Below are 26,637 nucleotides of genomic sequence, written 5' to 3'. Positions count from 1 at the left end.
AGAGGTGCCAAATTCCTTGACAATATAGCATTTAAGAAAAAAAAAAGAACATAGTTCGATGCCTTGAACAATTCCTGACCTGTTTTTTATAAGTTATGTGACATTATTCGTCGTGATAGTTCCCTTGGTGATGCTCACAAAGTCTTCATTGAAGAGTAAGCGTAATGCTCTTATGGACCATTGGACATGGTGCTTCCAATCCATATGTTTATGAGCATTTTCAACATTCTCGGCAGACAATAAATATTTCAAGAGGCCTCTTGATGCAATTTTTAATCTTTCATATCACATGATTCAACTTTTCACTCCTTGAAATCCATAATAAAATTCAGATTTTTACCCTTATTTTAAAAAATTGTAAATTATTTCATCATGTTCTACGATGGATAATTATTGATTGCAATGTTCCTCAAACATGCAATATTAGTATTTTTATTTTTTATTTTTTTAATCATTGTATTGGTGCGATTGATGGGCCCTTGTGTCCATAAATGAAGAAAAGAGTGTGCCATATAGCATTCGACAGGGGGGTCTCTCACAAAACGAGAATCGAATGGCCCATTAAATTTGAACACTTCCTTATTGAAATTTAGACAAACCAAACAAACACCCCCATACAGAAAATGTCATTTCCTCAAATTACAATTGAAAAAGGTCAATTAATTTTTTTTTCAAATTTCATTATCACACAAACCCTAAGTTTGGTCAATAGATAGGGACCTGATTGGTAAAACAAGAGAAGTGTGTGAAAACAATGGGTAAAGCAAATCCATATTTTTATGGTGAAATAGTTTCAAAATAATAGATGCAATAAAAACAATCTTGCTGTTTGGTGACGATTTTATGTCAAAACCATATGTATCCTTTAGTTTTATTTTATTTTTGACAATGTTACATAAGAATGGAGCTTGAGAAGTTGGACTATGAAAACCTAGCTTCTACCGCCTTGATGTTGTGCGTGGAAACCCTGAACCCGATGGGTTGATTTTTTGGCAAATAAAGTACGAGAAATAAAACATGAAATACACATCACAATCACACAAAGATTTACGTGGTTCACCCAATAGGACTATATCCATGGGCACGACAAACAGAAATCCATTATACCAATGAAAGTTACATCAAAGATTTTGGAACAAACTTCGACAAAAAATACAAAGTCGAACAAACCCTTTTAAACCACTTTCCCTTCATTCTGTTTACTTGTGGTAACCATTACCAACAATACTAGATAGAGACGCGAGAACAACGAGAAACTTACTTTCTCTTTAACTAAAAGGGGAACAACTCAAAATCTCTATGGGAACCACTTTTCTACGAGAAACTAACATGCCTCTCAATCTTCGAGAGTCTAAAAGAGACATCATCATAATGTTTCTATCCAAATGAACATTTCTTCCCTCTAAGAGAAAATTGGATCTTATGCACATGAGGCTCTAGCTCCCTCTCTTTCCATAGGAACCAACATTCTCATATGGTGACCTAAATAGGGTATACGAATGCTATGCACTTTCATCTCATATATATAAGATTAGAAATCCAACTAAATAGGAGACTTCTTACTGATGTTACATATATCTCAAAAGATCAAAAAATATATCTAAAAGTCCTAATCTTTTTGGATTTCTATTTCCTTTAGGAAACTTATCAAATATCAATATCAATTCCACATAATATGGGAATATCTAAATCCCATATAATATGGAAATATCTCAATCCCACAAAATATGAGATATCCTTATGTTGGTGATTTTGGGTAGTACCAAATCCAACACCGGACACAAGTCATAAATACTAATGTGCATATAAGTTCTTTAGGCAAATTTTCTTGGGGTTAAAATAAGTAAACATCTAAAATCGTCTAGCTTATTTAGACCCAACCTGTCAAGTTGGTTAGGTGAAGTCCATGTCAAAATATAGAAGATAATAAAAAAGGATGCATTATTTTCATATATATATATATATATATATATATATATATATATATATATATATATATATATATATATATAATATCGAGTCGAATCAAGCTTGACCTAACCTTACTCGATAGTATTAGCTGGACCCAGATCATACCCAATTGTCAGGTCCATACTTCTAGATCTAGACCCCTAAAGTCTAGTAATTGGACCCAAAAATGGATCCAAATACGGTTGATCCATTGAGTTGACCCGACGAGACTACTAGAAATCATAAGTGGGGATTGTCTATAAAGAGACCATTTATTTTTTTGTACATGGAGGTCACAATCATTCTCACTCATTAAAGATCAAATTGGATGGCTTGGGATGATTCATGAAGTCTTGCATTTTTTTTTTTTGAAACTTTAAGTCTATTCAATGATACTCTTACAACTACCCATTCTAAAATTTAAGGGAGAACAATGATTGTGATATCCATGTACGAAAAATAAATGGTATCTTTGTAGAAATCCCTTGTAAGTGCTAGGTGTGCCTTTGACTTGGACACATGTTTTCATGTGCATGTGATGTTTAAGAAACTTATAGAATGGGGAATGATCATCTATATTTACAATACACAAGGTTAATGTAGTTTTAGCCCTCCACCGTCGGATTGAGCTCCAATATCGATGACCAAATTCTTCCATACCTCCAAACCAATTCAAGAGGTAACCCTACTTATTTTCACTTTTACCCATTTCTTTACTTTTTGGGTTCTCCCTCTCTCTCTCTCCATCTCCAAACAAGTATGTGATGTTTAGGAAACTTATAAAATAGAAAAAAAAAGTAGTTCATGTGTCCGGGGACATAATTGTTATTCCTTGTTAATTTCCCAATTGTGAGGAAAAACTTATGGTTTCATTTGGAAAATCAGCTCTCTCTATTGCATGTGGAGTGAAAAGAGAGTAGATAATGAACTTTTTCTCTTTTGATATCCTTTTGAGTTGGTTAAGCATGAGATACAAAAGGAGTCTCAAGCTTGGATGAGCCAAAAATAGGATCTATCTATGAACATTATTATGTGTGAGAGAGAGAGTGGGGAACGGTGTTGGGGGGTCAGACCAAGCATCCTTTTTCATTTGGTTTTTTTGTGAGATTTTATAATCTAAAGACACCCACGCTTAAATAATATATACTTTGGAGTTTTAAATTTTTATTTAGTAGTTAACCTCAAATAGTTTGGATAAGGTCTAGATGAATCACTCTTAATGTAGTTTTATGTATTTTAGCATCCATGTTAGTGTGTTAGAGAGAGTGACGGTGTAATTATCTGATCAAAGCTTTTGCTTCATAAAAAAATTCTCAAAATGGGGAATAAAATAGAACCCACTCATTCCATTTCCTCAATGGAGCCCAAAAAAATTTGTTTTAGTTGTCAAAGCCAAAATTCCACCGAACAAACAAAGAGAGAGATACGATATTGCACACCTTAGAGAAGGATGAGAAAGGGGTTGGGATCGTTGAACGAAAGACCTATGTAATCTTATGCCAAGGAAATACAATTTCATTTTTATTTTTTTAATAATTATCACCCCTTATAATTTTGACAACAAGATCACTCACAGGTGGCCTTATTACAAATAATAGAAATTCAAAAAATAAATAACACATCAATAAAATAAATCTTGACTACTTGATGCCATTCATATAACCTAATACTGTACTTAATAATATAAAATAAAAGAACAAATAATTAAAAGAAAAGATGCCAGAGATTACCTCAACCGGGCTTTTTATACCCCACATCGAGTCACAACATCCAATGGCGCGGGATCAGTGGTCCAGTTTCAATCTCGAACTGATAAAGCTAATTTGGGCCAAACTAAGTAACCACCCTTAAATATCTACAAAACCCTAACTCCAAAATAATTAGGCTCAAACCCTAATTTTTTTCCAACCCTTAGATTATATCATGAGAGAGAGAGAACATAAGAGAGTAGAGAGAGGGGCGTGGCCCCTAGGGAAGAGAGAGAGAGTTTATGGGAGAGAGAGAGGTGTGTTGAGATGGGGGAGAGCACCCCTATTTATAGTGAAATTTAAATATAGGGTTTCTTTAGGGTTTCCCATAATTTGTCTTTTTCTTGGTATTGAATATAGAATGTTGATCAAGGTGACTTGTGGAGTGAGAGATCTAAGTCATCCATTCCATAGATGGGCCATCAACATTATGGAATGTGTATGAATCATTATCCCCCTTTTCTTAAACCATTTTCCCATTAATATATTTAAATAAATTAAATCTATTAAAGATATAGTGCATACCATAAATTGCATATTCCATCTCATATTTTCACTAAGAATATTTCAATAATATCAAGTCAGGATATTCCTTCAAAAATCAAGATAAAATATGGTCAAAATTTCCTAATCAATTTTTGACCACATGCTATAAGATGTAGTTACCATATTTAACAACCTTAAAGACAAAGCAACAAGATAAGGTGTCCAAGGGTGGGGCGTGCCACCCATGTATGGCATGTGGGGCCCCACCTAATACCCACATGGTGGGCCCATGTGCACTATGGGCCCCCATGTATTTTTTTTAATAAATATTTTAAAATTTAAACAAAATAGATTTTAAAATATTATAACTTTGTAAATTAATAACTTCAATTTTATAAGTCAAAAAATAAGAAATAAAATATCAAATGACTTAAAAAAATTCAAATAATAAAACTAAAATAATTTAATAATAAAATCAACACAATTAAATTAATATGATGAGAAGTGGATCCATATGGTTCAGGAATTCAATCAATGATCACGGGGTACTCCACCTTCAACTGTGGACTACAGACCACACTTGCTTTATCGAATAGACCCAGTATTTCCCATGACCCACAGTCCAAGCAGGGGCTCATTAGCAGGTCACCAAAGTCTGGTTGATGAGTCAAGGAGTCGCAATCCCAGTATGTGGATTACAGGTCCTCCCCTAGAGACAAGTCAAAGTCATCACGACCTGATGCGACCATAGCTCTTTGACACATAGGGGTATCTCTTGCACATGCATATGCTTCACCCAAAGACGGATATCTAGCTTTTTCGAATGATCTATCTATATGCATGCTGTGTGATGGAACATGCATGACGTTTTGGCCCCCGTCTACCATCACACACAAGGGTCACACAGTTCGTCGACTCACTCATCTAGGCATAAGCTCCGACCTCATCAAGGGCTAACCCAAAAGCTCTTCTCAGTTTATTTTTTATGCCCAGATACCTTGGGTTTTCCAACCGACTGACCTAGATCGCCAAGCACAGTCCGTTATCCACAAATATCATTTGCTTAGTATGGTATTCGAGGGACCACACTCCCACTGAATTTATGTTCCAGTAAATGTTTTTCATTACACACTCATAAGGCCTTTAAATGCCACATAAACTCAACAATCGTACCCCACTAATACCTTCAAAAACTAAATCCTAAACTATTTTAAAAAATAGGGAGGGTCTGCCGTCCCCATTGAATTACCTAAAAAAAAATACCTTAGAGAAAGATAGGAATGAGGTGTTTCCCTAGTTGGTAGTTTCATTCACACTAACAAGGGAATGTATGGTCCAATTTGTGACAACACCACCAATTTAATCTAATAATAACTTGGAGGCACATATATCAATTAAATTGCATATCATCCATTCAAAGTTTAACAAAAAGAAACAGACATTGTCTGTGAAGCACCATCCATCCCCGCAAAAGTTGGTGAAGATGATCCAACCCCATGCTTTTATGTTATATTATTCTTCTATTTCCTACAGGATCCAAACAAAGAACTCAATGCATGAACTTTTTGCCTTTTCCCGCTCATACTGTCCCTACATTTTCTCGTGAGCCAATAATACCGCATCCCCCTTGGAAAATGATCTCCAATGTACCCAATTTTACACTATTGTCCCTATTTTTCTCCATTATGGTTAGGGCCTAATTTAGAATTAAAAGGAGGGAAAGAAGTGGTACTACATGTTTGAAACTTTCCAACTTTCTCTCTCGCTTGAGGGTTTTGAGATCTTAATTTTGAAATATGGCTATTTTTATTTATTTATTTATTTTTGTTATTGCCATTTCATTAGGCAATAACATGATGTCAAACAAATATCCCTGGTTTTTATGTGACAGCGCAGACACTTCCTAATGTTGTAGCACTTCCCTGATTGACTATACTATTTTTTTATAGCACTTCTTTGTTTGATAGTGCTATATGTTTCCGGGAAGCAGTCGTATGTCGTGGCACCCAAAATAGACGAATCCTGCTCTCTTAGATTAGCTTTTTTATCCGCACTCATACAAAATAGTATATGAATCCTTGTCTACTTATAACTGCAAACAGGTTTTATTGTGGCACGTCGATTCGAGCGAAGATCCTACGTAACTCTTACTCATTTCTCACTCCACTCGAGAGTCAATATAACGTGTCTCATATAGGGAACCACCTAGCTCGCTTATGTAATATAGGTTGAAGATTCATGAAAAGATGCGGTAAAGTTTTATGCTAGTTGTTTACCTAACACAACCCTCCTCCTTCATCAAGAGTTGGAACTGACGTGACTGGCTTGGGATAGGCCATGTTTGAGTTATCTTGACAACCTAGATACATTTCAAAAATCAAATAAATATTTTTTAAGGACCTACACACTTGATGTCATTATCCAAAAATTGACGATCAATATGCAATGGCATGAGTTTTTTTCAAGCACATCCAAGGCGCATATTAAAGAAATCTTTCTTTGAACTAGCTTATATAGATCATATCTCTAAATCTGGGGCCTTAAAATGCTCCTATCTAAGGTTATGCCTGAGAGAGTAAATATACATTTTGAATGAGACCGCATTTGAATAGGTTTGTTGCATGAGGCACTAAATCCACATCCATGTTGAAAATACGAAATTCCCATAATAATTGTACTATTTGTGACAAACGATACAAAATCTATAGGGCTTAGGCTTTATGAAAATAAAGTACAGCCTCCTCTTGAATGCTCACACATAAAGCACTTTGGGCATCGAAAATCTCCATGATGGCTATAAAATCAATTTCCAATATTGTCAATAATTTTTAAAACTAAAAAAATAGTACAAATCTTGCATATCTATAGACACTTAAATTTAAGGGTTAAATAGACAGTCTAGATAATATGTTACAATACACAATATATTTAAAGCTTGAAATCCTATGTTTTCACAACCATAACAATCAAGGCCGAAATGATTGATTCGAAGGTAGAAGGCGAGAGATAGAAATCAACTATATCTCATCTTGCGTGAAAACACTTACAAATGATACTAGTCTCTCTCAAACTAGATAAAGTCCATATGCATTTTGATGGCCACTTTTTCTTTTGGATGCTGCATTTTTATGGCCACCACTTTGCCCACTCAGCTCCCACTTCTTCGCCCTTTAAGGGGGATGTCACCGAGACATCAAACATGGGTGAAATGATCATTTAGATAAAGCCAAAAGATATTCTACTTTCGTGGGAGTAGAATGTCCATTTACTCCTTCGAGTAAAGTCCTCCTTAAAAATAATTTTAGAATCCTAAATTTTTGTGATGTAACATCTTTAACCTATAGATTAACTTCAATAAAAAAATTTCCCCTAATTGTACCCTCTGTGCACTTTAAAAAATAATATTTCAAGATGAAGTAGAGACCATCCAATTTTTAGACAGTGAGATCTAAGTGTTAGAAAACGCAAATTTCAATTTCTTTTAGAATAATCATCTCGCAATTTTTAAGTGGTTATCAAATTTTTAGATTAAAAAATCCTCCATATAGGCCTTCTAAACTGAAGAAGTACTACATCCACCCTCTTCTGTAGATTGATATATTGTCTTCCATTTCACCAAGTGAATCCCTTCATTTTTAGTGGTGCATGCTCAGAAAAAATTTCATTGCAGCCTTTCTACCATATGACATGTGCGCTTATGAAGAACAAAAGATAAAAGCCAAATATACTCTTGAGGCAGCATAGTATACATGCTTTCAAACAAGATCATTTCTCATTTTGATTGGGACTTAGTCGATGCATTTCATACACATCATTTAACCATGAAAAGTATAGAATAAAACCATTTGGTTTCATTCAGCATAAATTAGAATAATTACTTTAAGAAAAAGTACACAGTAAGATTGGTTAAGATTGGTTATTTTTAGTAGAAGAGATCACAATGAATCTTGACCGCTTTATGTGAAATCAAGCAGCCAGATGCGTCCTGACTAAAAAATCCAAACTAAAATTCACTGAAGTATGTAAAACACTGGGAAGTTGTCAAATTTATCATGCCCATAAGCAATTTGTAACTTCCTTTAACCAAAGTAATTTATTATAGCATGCATATTCTCTTTTTTCGAATAATCCCCTATATTAAAAAAAAGGAAAAAGTTTATATAAGGATGAAACCTTATAATGTAGAACTACGGATGCACCTCAAAAATCCATCGAAAAAGGTAGTTTTAATATTGAAAAACGCCTTGATTGATCATCTCAACATCGAGATGTATGACCATGAAAAATAAAAAGATTTTAAGTCTCAGAAATAATGCATTTTACAACATATTATCTACACCTTCTATTTTCAAGATTTTCATATGTTTAGATCAATTTGAACCAATTTTAAAATTTAAAATTTTATAATTAGATATAAAAATAGATTTTGAGATAATCTTAAGAACATTTTACATCAAAATTATATACCATGATAAAATTTAAAGGTACACCTTACCTCTACAACTACGGATGCATCCGTATGCCCACTGCACCCTTAAAAAAAAAGGTGAAGTTTGTATAAGGTGCCCATCCTAAGCAATCAAGACACACCTTCAAACATAGTTAGAAGGTGTGGTTTTGGTATTATTTTTTTTTAAGATGGCCTCAAAATCCGTTTATGCTCCTAATTATAAATTTTGAAGTACCAAAAATGGTGCAAATTGAGTGTAACTATAAAAATTAAAAAATCTAAAAATTGAACGATCTAGATTATATGTTACGATATGTACTATTTTTAAGACTCGATGTCCCTTTTCTCTATATCCAATGTCTCAAAGTTAAGATCATTAATTGATGAATTTTTCAACTTCAAAACAATAGTTTAAGATGGATTTGTGAGTTACACCTTACTTCCATATAAGGCAGGGGTGTAATTGGTCTCTTTTTGTTGATATGACGTTGCGTCGTTGTTGGGAAGAAGCATTTCAAGCAAAATAAGGTAAAAGAGAAAAATAATGGCAATAATACGAAAAGGATTGTTTTACCAAATTGGAAAAATATTTCCATTTATTTTGGATATTTTTAGAATAATACGTATTATTCATGTGTTTTTCTTTTTAATAGATATATTGTTAATATGAATTTTTTAAAATGCTCCTATAAGGATTGGGATTTGCCGATCTAGATAAAATATCGACAATAATTAAACTAGTTTTAGGAAGGTATGGGTACTGGCCCAGTCCCCCTCAAATCCCCCTCAGTTTTAGGAAGGTATGGGTACTGGCCCAGTCCCCCTCAAATCCCCCTCTTTCATAGTTTGTTCTTTTATCTATATGATATTTTTCTAAGTACCTCTTACATGCCCCATAAAACTCAATTTTATTTTGTTTTTAATATTATTCAAATAGCTTATTCAAACTGATGTGGGCCGCAATCTGACATATATATAATGAGACAATTTACTTTTGATGCAAGGTCACAAATCAATATTGACTGTTAAATTTGAAATATAGTAGTTAAAGACAACTCACTATTTGGGCATAAAGTCAAAAAAAAAATTTCACGATTGTTGAGACACTTTTATCCAGTGATTTAAAAGTCGGCGACTCGAACCGGACTCATCCGATTCGGCTCAGGAACCGACAGACCCGATCTGGTTCCAGTGAAATATCGGAAATCATCCGGTTCTAGAGAAGAACCGGCTATTCCATGCCGTAAATCACGTCATGATTCTCTCGATTCTTCGATTGTTGAGACAAACTTTCATCCAGTGATTCAAAAGTCGGCGAGTTGAATCGGACTCGAAAACCGGCAGACCCGATCTAGTTCCAGTGAAATACCGAAAATCACCCTATTATAGATAAGAATTGGCGATTCCATGCCGTAAATCACGTCATGATTCTCCCGATTCGAACGTAAATCACGTTATGATTCTCTCGATTTTTCGATTCATGATGTCATGGCCCGCCGATTCTTCAATGGGTTGTAAATTTTACAAAGTACATGTACCTTAAAGTCCGCAAACCTCATCACGTGACGCTCCTCACTTCGCACGCGGTATCCTCGTTAACTACAAAGAGGTATTTATTCACTGCAACTTCCTTCTACCTATTGGATGTGGGATAATGTGAAGGTATTAACTTGAAATATTAATATATTATATATTTTGTTTGTGCTTTAAATACTACTAAGTAGCATGTGGCTTATTGGTTCTAACTTTTCTTTTTGCATGTGGAGGGCGTGGGTTCTTTTTTGCATGTGGAGGGCGTGGGCGTGGGTTCCATTCTCCTTAGGATGAACGGGGGTTCTTTTATCAACTTTTTTTCTTGTCAATTTTATTTTTTTGAGGTCAAATTTTTTTCTTATAAATTTTTTTCTTGCCAATTTTATTTTTTTGAGGTCAAAGTTTTTTCTTATAAAAAAAATGAAAGGTTTTGTTTATCAATTTCACTTTTTGTTAAATTTTTTTATTATCAAAAAAATGAAATGTTATTTATCAATTTCGCATTTTGTCAAATTTTTTCTTATCAATAAAATAAAAATTTTCTTGTAAAAAAAAATGAAAGGTTCTTATCAATTATTTTTCTTGTCAAAATTATTTTTTTTGTCAAAAAAATAAAAAATATTTGTCAAAAAAAAATAAAAATAAAAAGTTATTGTCAAAAAAAAAAAGTTATTATAAGAAATAATAATACAACAAGTATTTTTGTCATAAGAAAAAAATGAAAGGTTTTTTTTATCAATTTCGCTTTCTGTCAAATTTTTTTCTTATAAAAAAAATGAAAGGTTTTTTTTATCAATTTTGCTTTTTGTCAAAATTTTTTCTTATCAATAAAATAAAAAGTTTCTTATAAAAAAAAAATGAAAGGTTCTTATCAATTATTTTTCTTGTCAAATTTCTTTTTTTTGTCAAAACAATAAAAAGTAATAAAAAGTTATTGTAAAAAAAAAATTTCTTATAAAAAAAAATAATACAAGTATTTTTTTTTGTCGAAAAAAAAGGTTCTTGCTAAAAACAAAAAAAAAATAATAGGACAAATATTTCTTGTAAAAAAATAAAATGTTTTTGTCAAAAAAACTAAAATGTTCTTATAAAAAAATCATTATTTATTGTAGTCCATGTATGATTATATACTTCATCCATGACAGTTCTATGATTTTGATTTTGTGTGATGCAATTTAATGGTTAAAATAAGTTCATACGGAGAAAAAATATCTCAATATTCATATATTGATGAAAAAATTGAAAATTAATAATATAGTACCCCGATTTCTTATTAGATTAGTAAAAAACAACATTTATAGTAAATTTTACTAATTTTGTTATATTTTTTTTATAGTTTAATCCGACCGATTCGGCCGATTTTCGATCCGAATCGCTGATTTACCGATCCGAATGGGTTTTTAAAATGCACAATCCGAGTCACCGATCCACTTTTTAAACCACTGCTTTCATGTATAGAATTTCACATTCAAAAGTTAAAAATGATGGTAACCACTTTATATAAAAAATAAATAATCTCATAGTATACAATCCCTAACTATAAATGGGTACCCAGTATCATTGAGCCTGCTTTACAATGGCAACTTTGAGAAAGGAGTCACCTTAACCCATACAATTTAGTACACATATCATCCCAAATAATTAATTTACAAGTCTCTTATTTATTTATTTATTTATTATGTTATAAGACTCAAACCCAAATTTTTCATTTTTTGTTGTAAAAATGATGAAAATACCCATATTTTGATATGAACGTAATATTTTTATCGTATAAGAGGTTGGCAGATATAACACTGATAAATTAAAGGGATATTTTAATTTTCTCTTTTATTTTCCTTACCACTTCCTTGATGATTTTTCCCTGAGCATATACCTTTGAGATCCGGTACTGAATTAAGTCAAGACAAATCACTCATCCCAAAGTCATCAAATAGCACTAATAGCCATGGTGAAAGAAGCAAGCAAAAAATTAGGGGAACGAGTAAAAATGACTAAGGCTAAAGAAACAATTTAAGGAGAAACTAAGGGCATATAATAATACTTAGTCCATTTCTCCGTGTGTCGTTAAAAATTGGAAAAGTTTATATAGAGCCGAAGCTCTAAAGAAATCAAACTAGAGCCTACTTCAAAAATATCATTAGGAGAGGTTGTTTTGATGCTCAAATATCTTCAAAATGATCATCTCGACATCAAGATGCATGAATATGAGAAAAAATAGATTTCAAAATTTAAAAATAATGTATTTTATTATGTATTTTTGAGGTACTAATTTTCAAGATTTTCAAGCTTTCATAAATATGTCATCTACATTATTTGTTAAACTTTAAACTTTATAAATATAAATAAAGATAGAAAATATATTTTAAGGCTATTACGAACGTTTTCAGTATTAAAACTACATTTCTCAACACTATTACGCGGTAGGCTCTAATTTGATCGTTCAGTGCCTAGGCTCTATACAAACTGCACCCTTAAAAAAAAGGCGCAACGGCCTCCGTTCGCCCCAGTCCTCCCTCCCCACCACAATGTCTCTCTCTCTACAACCACATCAATGCTATTTTCTCTCTGTAAAAAGGTAACGCAAAATCGTTGCTGTCTCTTCTGAAATATAGGACTTCTAAGGCTCCATACTCTCTTTCTGTGGCCCATGAAATTGACCAAGCGCCCGTGAACCTTCATCGCATTTGTATCTGATTTGGCCCCTTTTCTGTGTTCATTGATTTGGGGCTGTTTTCACGGGTAATCCCTTGATTGCTGGGGAAATTTGTGATTTGGGTTTTAGGGTTTAGGGTTTTGGGGTTTGTCCATTTTTTATTCCTTGACAAGGAGATTATTGGGGTTTGCCCCTTTTTCGGGGTTTTTCTTTGGGATAGTTATTTGCCAGTTTGTTCTATTAAGGGATTTCTATGACAGGGGTCTTGGACTTTGGGGTTTGATTTCTTAGGTTTTGATATCCAATCCTCCATTGAGGAGATGGATGAGGTAATGTCTGGTTTTGTTTATTCTAGGCTACCGAATGAGGGGGAGATTGCGGTTTAGGGTTTATCAAATTTTTTAGTTTCCCTATTGAATATTTATGGTAATGGATGGATTGCATGCAAACGCAAATGCTCCGCCGCCTTTTCTTAGCAAGACATACGATATGGTGGATGACCCTGCAACTGATTCAATCGTTTCGTGGAGCCCTGGCAATAACAGTTTCATTGTTTGGAACCCTCCTGAGTTTGCAAGGGACTTGCTGCCCAAATACTTCAAGCACAACAACTTCTCGAGCTTTGTGCGCCAGCTGAACACATATGTGAGTGCTCTTTTATCTTATGATTTTGATGGTCTCATTGTTGTGGTGGAGCTATATATTGATCAATGTGATGGTTTATAGCATTTCATTGTTGATAGTGGTTGATTGGTTTATTCCCGATAATGGACACATTTTCCATCTCCCTCCTATGATTAACCATTTGGGTTTCACTGAAGTAATGGGAAAGTTTAGAGCACATTGTTATTGAGATGGCAATTAGTGATACAAAATAAAATACTAAGAGCAGGTTTAATCTTTAAGTGAAAGGCTTCCTAAAACTCACTCACTTTGGCTATATGACCGGCTTTACTGTAATTAACTTTCTTAGCTTTTTAGTGCAATGGAAATGGTTAGTGGTCTTTTTCATTAGTTCGTGGCTTCTAATTGTGGAACTTATAATATGTTTAACATGTTTTTGGAGGAGGGTAGACTAGGTGTCTATTTTGTGCCAGCCTTTCTTTTTTATTTTCTTTTTGGTTGTTTATTAAATATTAAATTTAATTGATCAGTAGTGAATTGAGCTAAGCTTGTTGGAGGGCATTCATGACAAGGATTTGAGCTCCCATGTTTGATTGCCCTGGTTAGATTCAAGATGGTGGCCATATAGTTTGCATTTTCAAGGGAGCACTCCCATACCGATGATGATGCAGAGGATGCAAAGTATTAGCAAAGGGCGCCGAATGGAATATTCCAATATTTCAAGACTGAGAAACTTATAGAGGAAAAAGGCTTATATGTACTTGGTGTGGTCTAAGACATCAAATAATCCTCAAGACATACTATAAGAAGGGGCTGATTGAGACGTGAGAATGGTTTCAAATTGATCGTGCGAGAAACCCATTAGTGACCAAGTGGTCAAGGTGTAAATTGATGCTGAGAGAAACCTAAAGGGGAGAAAGACAATAGTTGCATTATTTTTTAATTTTAAATGTACATGAATTTTGAGTTTCAGTCAATTTAGCCCAAAACGTGACCGAGTCTTTCACTGACTTATGCTAGGTAATAATCCCTCCAAAAAAACAAAAAAAGAAAAACTTGTGCTAGTTGATATAGGAATTCAGGAGCATAATTTCTGACTTTGTTTTTCAAGTCCCAGGCCAAATGGAATTGGTCTGTAGTCCACCTTGCTTACTATGGTTCTATATGTCATGTGGATGGGGTTCTGTTTTGGCTTTGTTTTTCCTCTTGAGCAGACATGGATCCCGTTTGCTAGATTAAAATAGTGACCATCTTATTCCCACCCTCCATTCGTTGAGTCATAGTTTTTGAGGAAATACATTAAGTCTTCTTGTGCTTGCGGATCTATACTTTCTTTCATTGGCCTTACAATGGGGTTCCTTATTCTCATCCATCATGTTAAGAGCAGATGAGTATGAGCTCCTGCGACACATGAACAAGGGCTTCTTGTAGTGGTTTGGTCATCCTCAGAAGACTAACATCACAATGGGTGCATACTATGTTAACCGATGTTTAAAAAGTCAATAGGCAATCAAGCTGAGATATGTATAGTTTAATGGTACATTATCTTGGATTTCTATACTGCAGTATGTCAAGGTATGATTATTCCAAGAAGAGATATACAAAAATTAGTCATATCAACATAATGTTAATACATGAGCTTAGAGATGGAAAAGTTTGGAATCTGCAAGTAACATTTTTGTTATTCTTGGTATTTTGAGTGTCCAGTCATCTGTTTTTCACAAATTAAATAAACAAAATTGCCTGACAGGTTTATTTGTCATGATAGCAAGCTAGGGATCCTTGGAGGGTTCTTGTCCACAAGACTTAATGCACATTAGCTTGAAGATCTGCCTTGCTACAAGAGGGAGTGACTGCTGTTAACTCTCCTTTGTCTGTATATTGCCTTTGCGGTAGCGTTTGTTTGTGGTTTATGGTTATCTATAGGGTTCACATTAGCTACAGCTGCTACACCTTGATCCAAGTGGGGACACGTACTTTGTTATGCAACTACAGTTCTGTCCAGTGTTACAAGGGTATCCAATATTTGGGTTGGTGTCGTGTTTTGACATGATTTGGCACTTGGACTTGTGCTGCCCATACGTGTTGGCAGCCAGTAAGCTCCTACACGGCATGTATATGTGCTTGTCAGAAATGTTTCCTTGTGATACACCTAATGTCCTATGTGCTTTGATGTAGCAAAAAAGCGATTTCAATGATAGGATTTGAACCCTCACCTGTTGGCAAGTGAACATGAACTCTAACCACTTTGTATGCATGTGTACAAGTTCGGAAAAATATGGTATTTAGTCCAAATGTGTATAAGTATGAAAAATCCAAAAATAGAAAGTATGAATTGAATCTCTAATTTAAAATTTTCTTATAGATTCTAATATTTGTTATTTTCAAAATTTTCTATAATTCATTATTTATAATTTTTTAATGGATGCAGTGTGCTCCCATGGGAGCAGATTTGCACATTCTCCCATAGGTAAAACACCAACCCAGGAAGATTTTTTTCGCACCCCTTATAAAATCTTGCATACCACCTTCGATTGAGTTGATTATGAGGGGGTAATAAATAATAATAATAAAAAAGAACCCTAAGTAGGTTTTGCATGTGGGAACAAGTGCACTATCTGCTCCTGTAGGAGCATTTAATCTTTTGCATTTTGCAATTTTACACACACACACACGTAGAGTTTCAGTTCATATTTACTTTTTGGCTGATGCCCTTACCTTGATACTTACTAGGACACTAATACACATGTCAGCATCCATGTAACACTGGTTGTGTCCATATACTTGTGTCACTAGCTTTATCTATGACAGACGTTCTCTATCTAGATATTTGCACTATCTTGTTTGACACTTCTCTGATTACTTGGCCGAGTCAAATGCAATGGTTTACAACTCGGGCGACCTGACTTAGACTCGCCCGAGTAACTCAGGCTCAACAGGTTGCCTTGCCTGACATCCCCTCCAAACTCAGTGGCGCAAAATTAAAACAAAATTTTGTATTAATCTGATTATAGTTAATTTATATGGTTTACTTTATACTAGGTTTTTATATTTTTAAAGATTTTTTTTCTTTATATTTTCCTTTTTTTTAAGAAAATGAATGTTAAAACATTTTCTTTTTAATTTTTTGTTACATTTTGCTCATCTTTTATGTACGTCTTCTATTTTTTAACTTTCTGTTTTTTCATGGTTTTAACAGATTTTTAAGGAATTTCTTTATTTTTTATCTCTTTTTTTTTTTTTGTCATTTTCAAGCTCTCATTGACCTTGTTATGAAACATCTTTTTATGACCACCATACAGGTCGACATTCAAGTCTTAGCTGGCTAAATTACTTTGTTGGCATATTCTTTTCCCATCAGCGTAGGTTTGTGTGCATGTGTGTGTGTTTTTTTTTTGTGGGGGTGGGGGGGTGTGTGTTCAATGTAGGGCATTTGGGAATTATTCTACATATATCATGGAGAGTGGTTCATATTTTCTTCTTCCCCGCCCCCTCACTCTCTCTCTCTCTCTCTCTCTCTCTCTCTGTATGTATCTGTTTTGTTTTTTCGGTTGGTTTTGAGGGCAGAGTGGTAGTTCAACAGCAGGACTCAAACTTTGGATGTGGTTGAAGGGCAGACCAGTCTGGTATGTACTTTTTGGGAGAAACCTCAAGGGTCGAATGCTTGACAACCAGCGGTGTCTAGCACTAGGCTAAAGCCTTGGGGACATCAGTTGTTTCTTTTATATTATTGAATGCGTTATACTGATACCCAAGGGATACTTTATGTCCTACCATTGCGATATATACTGATTATCACATCACAAGTCCATTCAACAATTTGTATCATTCTTCTTAAACTTCCTTGGGTACCCCAAAGGATACCTATGCCAGGTAAATTCTTCTCCGCCTTACCTTCAATATGCAAGTAACAAATTGTTGAGCATGCTTCCTGTTGGAAAGTGCATAATATGTGTTCTAAAAACTGGTGAGCTGGTTTGGAACTGCCTGAGGTAGCTCTGAACCGGTGGGTGATCAGGCTAGGTCGAAGACCACATGGTTTTTCCCTGTTTTGATAATTTTTTTTCATAATGTTTCAATATAGAAAGGCCCCTGGACAACTGGCGAGCGGGTTTGGAACTGGTGGGTGATTGGTTCGATCCACCGATTCAGTTTTTAAAACACTGGTGCATATTAATTGAACCCGTTGATACTATGCATTTTCCTATATGTGTTCCTTGTTTCATGTCATTTGCCTGCCTTCTGCACCATCCGTATGATTAGAAACTCTTTTTTTTCCCTTTTTTTCTTTATGGCTTGGTTAAGAAAAAACTGTTTACTCAAGTAAGCACTTTTTAAAAAAATAAATAAAGAAAGACCTGTTTACTGAAGTCAGCTGTAAATCTTTTATATTTTTTAATGGAAAAGTGTTGTATGTGTCGGGGGACGCATTTTTACATTTGTATCCCCTGAGGCATAATACATCCATCTTAAAAATGGATGCGTATGTGTAGTCCCTCTGAAAAAAGTTAAAACCAATGGTCTACATATAGTTTCTTCATGAAATTATCATTTTTTATTTTTAAAATTGACTTATTTTAGCATATTCTTGATCTCCATATTAGAGATTATATATTCCATAAAATTTAAGTCCTAAATCCATCTTAAAAATGGATTTTTAAGAAGGGACTGATTTCTACATATAAGTCCAAGGACTCGTAGAGACCTTGTCCTTTTTAATAAATATAGCCAATTTCATTTGGTTTTTTCTTTTTGTGTGGTTTAATAAATATAGTCAATTTCAATGATTAGTCTGAGGCTGGGTCGGAGGGAGGGTGCAGTGTTTCTTCAAATTTTTGGAGTTTAGACATTTCAAGTTCCTTCACTATCCTTTATAGAATCACTTTACCTTCAAGGCCTTATATGTGATCCTCATCTTCCACTTTTCAATAAGCCAAAGGTTGCCACCTTACTGTATTTTCTTTTCCCATTGCACCGCAGAGGAAATTCTGTAGGATCATTCTAGCTTGTTGCCACCGTTTGTAAACTGTATTATCTTTTCCCATTGCACTGCAGAGGAAATTCTTTAGGATCATTCTACTGCCAGCAGCTTGAAGATTAATTGACCAGTGTCTATTAGACAAGCAGGGCATTATAAATGTTCAGTTACCTGGCTAAGTAAAAATTTTCCTTTTTAACTAGTTTGCTTCATTTCTATATCTTGGTTGATGGATCGTGCAGAGATTCGTCCTACAATAGTGGCAATTCAAAATATGACAAAACAAGACATTTGATTCACATCCTATAATGCCAACTTGCTCCATCACTGCCCTATCAATGTATAATAGAAAGAAAATGCTAATCTATCTTGTTTCAACATTTACACCATTAGATTTAGATTTTCTAAATTCTCGTTCTGCCTGAAAGATTTTTTTCTGGTTCTGTCTTACTGAAGAGGCCATTTAAATCTTGAAATCTCTTACATGCAAAGCTGTGACGACAAACAATATACTAGGTTTCTGGATTTCATTTTAAAGTTATTTCTGTTCGTTTTTTTTTTGGTACTTTAATGAATATTTTTGGTTTCCTTTGATCCTCATATTTTCTGGGATATGGGTTGGTTGAGTGTCTCGTTTGATGTTTCCTACATTCAGTTTTAGAAAGAAATTTAAATCTTGAAATGTTTGATTTATTGAATGTTTCCTTATGGTTTCATTTGTGTTTATTGCTACCTGAGAAGAAATCATTAGCTTGCTTTCTTACTTCTAATTTTATTTCCAAAACTCCAAAAAAAAATATTTCCAATAAGCGGGATGCAGGTTGCCTTGTGGAGATATGGAGCATGGGCATTGATCTTTGTTCCTAATTTAGGTTTCTCTGCTATCTTATGCTTTTGATGTAGTTTCCACTCTTTCTGTTTCGATTTGTTTACTTTCTCGTTGCACAAATAGTTGTACCCCTACTTGCCACAGGGTATAACACTGCCTGATGTTGTCTATTTCATAATGTCAATTTTAGTCATACTGTTTTCCCTTTTACATTTCAATGGTCTGTGATCAATTATTTTCTTGTTTACTCAAAAAAAAAAAAATTTTTTTTTTTGCTTGTTTATCCTTTTAATTCTTGTGTTTCATTAAGTAGGGTTTTAGGAAAGTGGATCCAGATCGATGGGAATTTGCAAATGAGGGGTTTTTGAGAGGTCAAAGACATCTGCTCAAGAACATCTATCGGCGGAAACCTAGTCATAGTCATACCCAGCCTCAGCAGTCTCAAGGACAAAGTGCATCTGTCAATGCATGTGTCGAAGTTGGGAAGTTTGGCATTGAAGAGGAAATTGAGAGGCTTAAAAGGGACAAAAATGTTTTAATGCAGGAACTGGTGAGACTTAGGCAACAGCAACAGAGCACTGATCACCAGCTCCAGACCATGAGTCAGCGACTTCAAGGAATGGAGCAAAGGCAGCAACAAATGATGTCATTCCTGGCCAAGGCCATGCAAAGCCCAGGGTTCTTAGCACAGTTGATGCAACAGAATGAGAACAATAGGCGCATAGCTGGAAACAAGAAACGTAGACTCCCCAAACAAGAAGAAAACACGGAAGTTGAGGGGCCGAGTCTAGAGGGACAAATAGTTAAGTACCAACCTCTTATAAATGAGGCTGCAAAGGCCTTGATCATGCAAATATTTAACGTGGACCAGACCCCTAAAAGGGAACCCAATCCCAAGAACTCTGATAATCTCTTCACGGATGCTGTTCGGGCCACATCTGATGCATTGGATAGTGGTAGCTCATCAAATCGAACATCGAGTGTTACACTTACAGAGATGCAACCAAGTTCAGCTCCTTCTTATACAACTAATTCCTCAAGCTTTGCAGGTCTTTGCCCTTCTGCTGCAACATCTGAACTACAGACATCGTCTTCAATGTCTGATATGGTTACAATGCCTCAGCTACCTGATATGGATGTGCTCTCTACCTTGACTGATTCAGTGACCCCATGTGAGAGTGGTTTGGCTCTTCCTGAGTTCTCCCATGTTCAAGGGTTAGTGCCTGAAAGCAATTCTATGGCCCTTCCCAGTGGAACCTATGTTGTGCCTGGGACAGGGGGAGAGTTTATTGAACCTATGTCGGTTGCAATGGATACGACAAATCCCTTAGATTCGGAGAAGTTCTCTTCAGAGAATGATACCGATAGTTTGTTTGATGGGCTCCCCTTTTTGCCTGGGGAAAATGATGATTGGGAAAAGTTTCTCTCAGCAAGTCCTTTATCAGGGGTCTCAGGTGATAATGAGGAGGTTGAGTCGAGCACCTTGGAAGGTGTCACCAAGGGAAACGACATCAAACCAAAAGACCCAAGTAATGAATGGAACAAGGCCCAACGTATGGACCACCTCACAGAGCAGATGGGACTTCTCACATCAGACGCAAATAGGTAACATTTAATAATGTAATCAAGTTTCTTTTTGGTTTGCAAAGGTGAGAAGAAAGCTTTTGGTGTAGTTATCGCCACAAAAACATTATCCGCAAGTTGGAGTCACCATCAGACTATTTTCCTCACCTATTGGCTTCTTACTTGGCCCTGTTTTTGTTGGCTTAGCTGCTGTTTCAGTTAAAGAGTCGATCAAAGAAGGGCAAACAGCTTTTTGGAAGGATATGCTGCAAATATTGGTGGATGTTTTGGTTGGTTTAGCAACTACTTTTAGCTTTTCAAGACCAAAGTATGTGGAAGCAGGAAAAGAAAAATCACTGTATTTTGTCCATTACCTGAAAGAGTTTCAGAATTTGTTAACGATTCCAAACTTCGTCTCCCCTGAAATGTATAATCAGGTTTAAACTTAGCTATCCTGGTAAAAGGGCACTGATTCCTTCATCTGGTTAGAGTATCAACAAATGACTTACAATTGTTTTAATTTTTTGAGAAAAAAGGGTAATGGGACTGGAGGGTGGGATGTAACTTTGAGGCTCCTGCCCCCCTAACCACCCGGAACCCAACCCCATTCTACAGAGATGACTTAAATTAATTGTACTAAATTTCTCTTTTAGTTGTGATGAGCTCCATGGTTGGCTGAGAACAATGGTCCTCTCTTAAGGGTTTTTACCTTTCCATTCTCAGCAATGGTGAGAAGTACACTGCACAGAACCAATTAGTTTAGAGAGGTAATTCTGCAAAATAATAACAAGATGATTAATTTGTTCTTGTGTTGGAAGGAGCTATGCAATTATACTCGAAATCTCACATATGTTTGTTGATATTGCGCAAGGATTATTAGGCGCTAAGCATCTTTAGTTGAACTTACGAGTTTCTCATCCAATGCAATGAATACCAAATGCATTATAGTAAGTTGCTATTATTATCATGTATGAAAGAAATTTCCCTTTTCAAATAATTAAATTATCGGTGCTCCTTTTGTTGTTGCCTGTTAGCTCCTTTTGTTGTTGCCTGTTAGCTGAAGAAAACTGCTGCCTGTTTGTCGGAGTCGCTTCGGAGTCTTTTTTGGTTTGGTGAGAAAAAGGAAGCAATTCGATGCTTCGGCTGATTCGGGAGAAGATTTCGGATTTGTTTTTTAATTTAGTATAAATAAATTAAATATTTATATTTAAAATCTATATAAATAATGAAACAATGAAAAAATTAAAAAATACATATATATATTTGACCGAAGCAAACTTGAAGCGGTCCGAATTTGCCCGAAGCAGTTCGAAGCGGTCCGAATCTTATCGAAGCGACAATACTATGCTTCACTTCTCTTTGGTGTATGCCTAAAATCCGAAGGATTCGGCCTCGTCGGTCGAAGTGAAGCGAATTTGATAATATTGATCTGAATAGTAATTTGGATCGGATTTAGGTATAGGTGGATCCTATCTGGATCTGACCCGGTTTTTTAAAATATTGTATACTATTATATATATATATATATATATATTAACTTTATAATATACAAAATTCAAAATTGGAACTGATTTGGATTTGAATAGGATCTGGGTGGATCCGGACCTGATCCGAAAATTTCTCACCCTGTATAATTCAATACTTGAAGGTCATCCAGTGATATGACACAAGATCATCTGGAACTCTTATCTCTGAGAAGAAAATTACTACAAAGATCCAATTCTGATCCTAAAGGCTGTTTTTATTTTCTTGTTTTGTTCGTATTGACTCTAATTTGTAAGTTATCTCCTGTATCTCTTATACTGCTGTCCATTTGCTTTTAATCCAACACAAATGGGTATCTGGACATGCAAGTCCGACTTTTTGAATAGGTTGCATGATTCTTAATTGAATATTCAAACTTTGCATATATTCTGCACCAGAGGCTTCAATGAGGTGCCCAGCATTGGCACGGTACATTTTTCTAGTAACATGCTCACGGTTCAGAAGCCAAATTTGTCGGTATATCCTTCGATTGATGATTTGATTTTCTTTCTTCTGCCATCTGAGTTGATTTAGGTGCAAGTTATCATAGGACAATAATCTTTGCTGACTTAAACTTCATTATTGAGTTAGACGGTTATATGGCAAGGGCTTGATTTACCTTGCTAATGGATCCTTTCCATTGTTTCCTCCATTCTCAATTTCTTGACGAATTCATCTCTCGTCAGCCTTTTCATGAAAGCAAAATGATGATTAATGTTTTGTTAGATAATGCAACAATGCATAGTGGCCTTTCTCCCATGTTGATCGTCCATGTGTGCTCACACACATGTGCATGCACTCTTGCACTTGTATCCACTTCATTTACATGTTTTTAGCTAGTGAAATGACTTTCTGGGAACATGCACACATGCATGTGTTCATGGTGTTCATGCACTCACATCCACTTCATTTTCAAGTTTATAGCCATCAGGCTTATATTCTGGGGACTTTCATGGTTCATTTGATCCAACGCACTTTCCCACTTCCATTTTAAGGCCTAAATGTGATTTTTGACCTAGTCTTGTAATTGTGAAGCTGTGCTCTCCCCAACTGTCTATTTATTGTGACTTGATATTACACTCTGTTGGGCCTTGATTTGTGTTGAGACTCAAAAGATGCAATATAATCAATATTTTAGAGTTCATGCTGGTACCATCTCTCATTTGGGTCCTTCGGTGGCTCTATGGCTAGAGATTATCTACCTGGGTCACCCTTCAGTGTTGTGGGCTTTGCTGCATTCATGCATCTATGACAACATGTAAGATGGGGATTTCGATGGTTACTGGTGCACCTTGGTCAGGGAGATTCTACATTTGTTCGGCAAATTCTGTCAGCTGGGACTGAACCTGGGGCTGCAAGGTGAAATATGAAAATTTCACTTTAGGGAAGAGAATTTATTGGTGAATTGGTCATCTTGTTAGATGATTCTTTGGACTATGCTCTTGTTCTATGATTGTTTTGATCTTGGGTGCTGTATTTTTTGTCGTACAGAAATATTATGATTTTGGACTATCTTGAAATTTGTCATTGAATTGTTTTCTCCGGGCAAGTTGTCCTTTGATTGTTAGATGATTCAAATTACTCATTTCTTAGAATTTTATCACTGAACTTGTAAATGCTACTTACCTTATAAGTGTTACAAGTTTAGTCTCTTTCCGAGAAAACAATGCAGACATGACTCAAGTGGAGAAAGTGATTGGACAATATACCAGACTGATGTCAAATCCTCGTGTAGTTTGAAATATGGAATATTGCAACTTGTGCCATAATTAATAGAAAGTTTAACTTTGCTACAAATCATCACACGATTCTGTTCCATCGTTCTGCTCTATCAATGGTCAAATGAGTATGTTAAATAAAGGATGGTGACTGACTATAATGGTAGGAAGGCACAGAATTCTACATAACTTTTTGATTGGACGTGGACCCCTTTACTTGCTACTCATATTGGCATAATATCTTCTTTCCAATAGCAGCCACAAATAATCAAATGGGAAATGAAGAATGCCTTCTTCCAGGAAACAACTTGGAGGAAACATATGATAATTAGAGGTGCAATTAAAGTTACAATAGATGGTTTTCGTTAAAGAAATCATCTTGATTGTTACTTTGTTATTAATTAGTAATACTCGAGGCTCTGGTAATCTTTTTGACATAGTCATCTTCCATTTCTTGCACCACAATCTAGTCCACTGGTATGAAGTTCTTGGTCTCAATCTTGACTGTTTGCATGGTCATTGATGGAAGAGAAACAAGTTTGTCTGATAAAGACAAGTTACTCTGCATGTTATATATATGTACTGCAGGGGAAATAAGATTTTGTCTGCGTTTTGGAGATCAAAAGTATTCAATGGCTTCTCAAGATTGGGTTGAGAACTGATTGAATGCTTTTTCCTTTTCATTTTTCTTTCTATAGTTAAACTAATTGATTGAATTTGCCTTCCAGAAGTATTGCCTGACTGAGGTAGTACTGCGACAGCAATTTAGAACATTGGAAGTAGAGACGGTTGGCATCTCCCCTGATAGGGACAGGAACGGCCTTCGGGCTTTCTTGTTACCGAATACACGCGGTTAAGGCTACCCACTTCTTTGAGGTGGATCTGACCCAATTTTGCACTGAAATACCCAAAAATTTAGAACAAAATGATGGTTTATATAAAAATCAAAACAAGAGAAAATCAAAGCTTTTTCTTAACTATTTGAAGTTGGCTAAAACAAGAGAACTTTATCTTATCGAGAAGAGGTAAAATTTACACAATTTAAAATAATTCCTCACATTTCTAATGGAAATTAGTTGGGCCTTTGAAAATGAGACCAGATGGGTTCTTGGAATTTTTAGGGACATCCATGGAGTGCTTGCCTTATCGTTCTTATGTATTGAGGTTTTGCTATATGCCTTGGGTGTGATCTCATCCTATTCATGCTTCTGAAAATTGGATTGGTGCCATGAATCATCGGGGCACCAATTGCCAATTCACTGATCGGGTTTGGTGATAGGGGATATGTGTACGGACACAACTCAAAGGAAAGTAGGAAAAAAAATAAAAACTGGTGCTTCGGGCAGTTCTAAGCTTCCAGCTGGCTCCATAAAACCGGACCACCCTGTCCCTCTGGCTCCGGATTGAAGCAGGTGACTTTGGTTCTTCCAACCATCAAAATATCAAGTTTTGGTAGTTTCCGATTAAATGGTAGGAGTTTGTTTCTTGCAACCATCAAAATATCAAGTTTTAGTAACCTTGGTAGTTTCCAATTAAATGGTAGGAGTCAAGGTGCTCAAATCTGGAGGCTTAGCAGGCTCGACGACACTGATCTGCCGAGGAAACTGCCTTTAATTTGCTCGTTAACATTCCCAAAGAAAGAAAAAAGAAAAAAACGCCTCTAACTTGGTGTTGAACTCTCTCTTTTGTTCTGTGTAAACATTGGTTTCACAGAGAGAGAGAGATAGGGGGCTGATGCTTCAATGTAACATAACTCCATAATAAATTATTTGAGACATGGATTTTGGATCCAAAACTTATAGGTCTAATCATAACTGGCATCACAATTACGAATTTGAAGAAAAAAAAATGAAGGTCGAGCTTTATAAAGGGAGATTGTATATTATTGGAACAGAAAATATCAGTTTCTTTGTATTTGGGGATGAAGTTCGAGATTAGAAAAATGTTGTACTATTTTCGGAAGTTCATTTCAATTCTATAAAAACATTAGACAATTTTTGGAGCTTCAAATTCATAGATATAAGGCTCACAGTGATTTGGGACGTATTTATTAGTATTAAAACCATTGAAAACCACTGTTAACATTATATATATATATATATATATATATATATATATATATATATAAAACCATTGAGAACCAGAGTATGTGTGAGTTTGACGAACCTTGTAAAAAAAAAAAGGAAAAAAAAACAGAAGAGGATATATGAGTTGGCGACTAGCCAAGGACGTTTTCATTAGTATGAATGAAATTATTAAGGTTTGAGAAATTTATCAAAAACCACATAGGAGATGAGTTATTTAACATTTCTACCCATTTGTCACTATTCCAACACTAAGATCATGTTTTTTTTAGAAAAATGTACAATGAGACCATTTATTTTTGATACAAGGTGGTTACAATTAATCTTTGACCATTGGATGTGAAATTAACCAGTTGCATTTATTCTTTCGACTAAACTCAAAATTCAAAAAAAACTTTTTCGAACTTTGTGACACACCCAAGCTATCAGATTTCATATCGGATAGTTCTAAGAAATTTGTAACCTCCTTGTATAAAGGAAAGGATCTCATTACATAC

General features: G+C 35.1%; 1 protein-coding gene and 1 non-coding gene across 2 annotated transcripts; both read left to right on the top strand.

The window, feature by feature from the left end:
* The first annotated feature begins 13,089 nt into the window (after positions 1 to 13,089).
* LOC18443804 (heat stress transcription factor A-1) lies at positions 13,090 to 21,499 on the top strand. The gene is made up of 3 exons (XM_006853986.4): positions 13,090 to 13,465; positions 19,565 to 20,856; positions 21,022 to 21,499. The coding sequence occupies exons 1-3, from the start codon at positions 13,244 to 13,246 to the stop codon at positions 21,035 to 21,037; spliced, it is 1,530 nt and encodes a 509-aa protein (XP_006854048.2). The 5' UTR covers positions 13,090 to 13,243; the 3' UTR covers positions 21,038 to 21,499.
* Positions 21,500 to 24,822: 3,323 nt separating this feature from the next.
* LOC148782922 (U6atac minor spliceosomal RNA) lies at positions 24,823 to 24,953 on the top strand. The gene has a single exon (XR_016053138.1). It is a non-coding gene; the product is annotated as a U6atac minor spliceosomal RNA (small nuclear RNA).
* The last annotated feature ends 1,684 nt before the right edge of the window (positions 24,954 to 26,637 follow it).

The sequence above is a fragment of the Amborella trichopoda genome, chromosome 3, assembly GCF_054954075.1.
Source record: "Amborella trichopoda isolate Santa Cruz 75 chromosome 3, AtrichopodaSantaCruz75HAP2 v2.0, whole genome shotgun sequence".
NCBI lineage: Eukaryota > Viridiplantae > Streptophyta > Magnoliopsida > Amborellales > Amborellaceae > Amborella > Amborella trichopoda.
The sequence above is the reverse complement of the archived record's forward strand: the minus strand, read 5'-3'. Positions and strand labels throughout refer to the sequence as shown.

Excerpts from the sequence above, each read along its gene's own strand:
- LOC18443804 (XM_006853986.4), top strand. The coding sequence starts at position 13,244 with ATGGTAATGGATGGATTGCATGCAAACGCAAATGCTCCGCCGCCTTTT. Across the intron at positions 13,466-19,564 it reads TGCGCCAGCTGAACACATAT|GGTTTTAGGAAAGTGGATCC; the intron begins GTGAGTGCTCTT and ends TTCATTAAGTAG.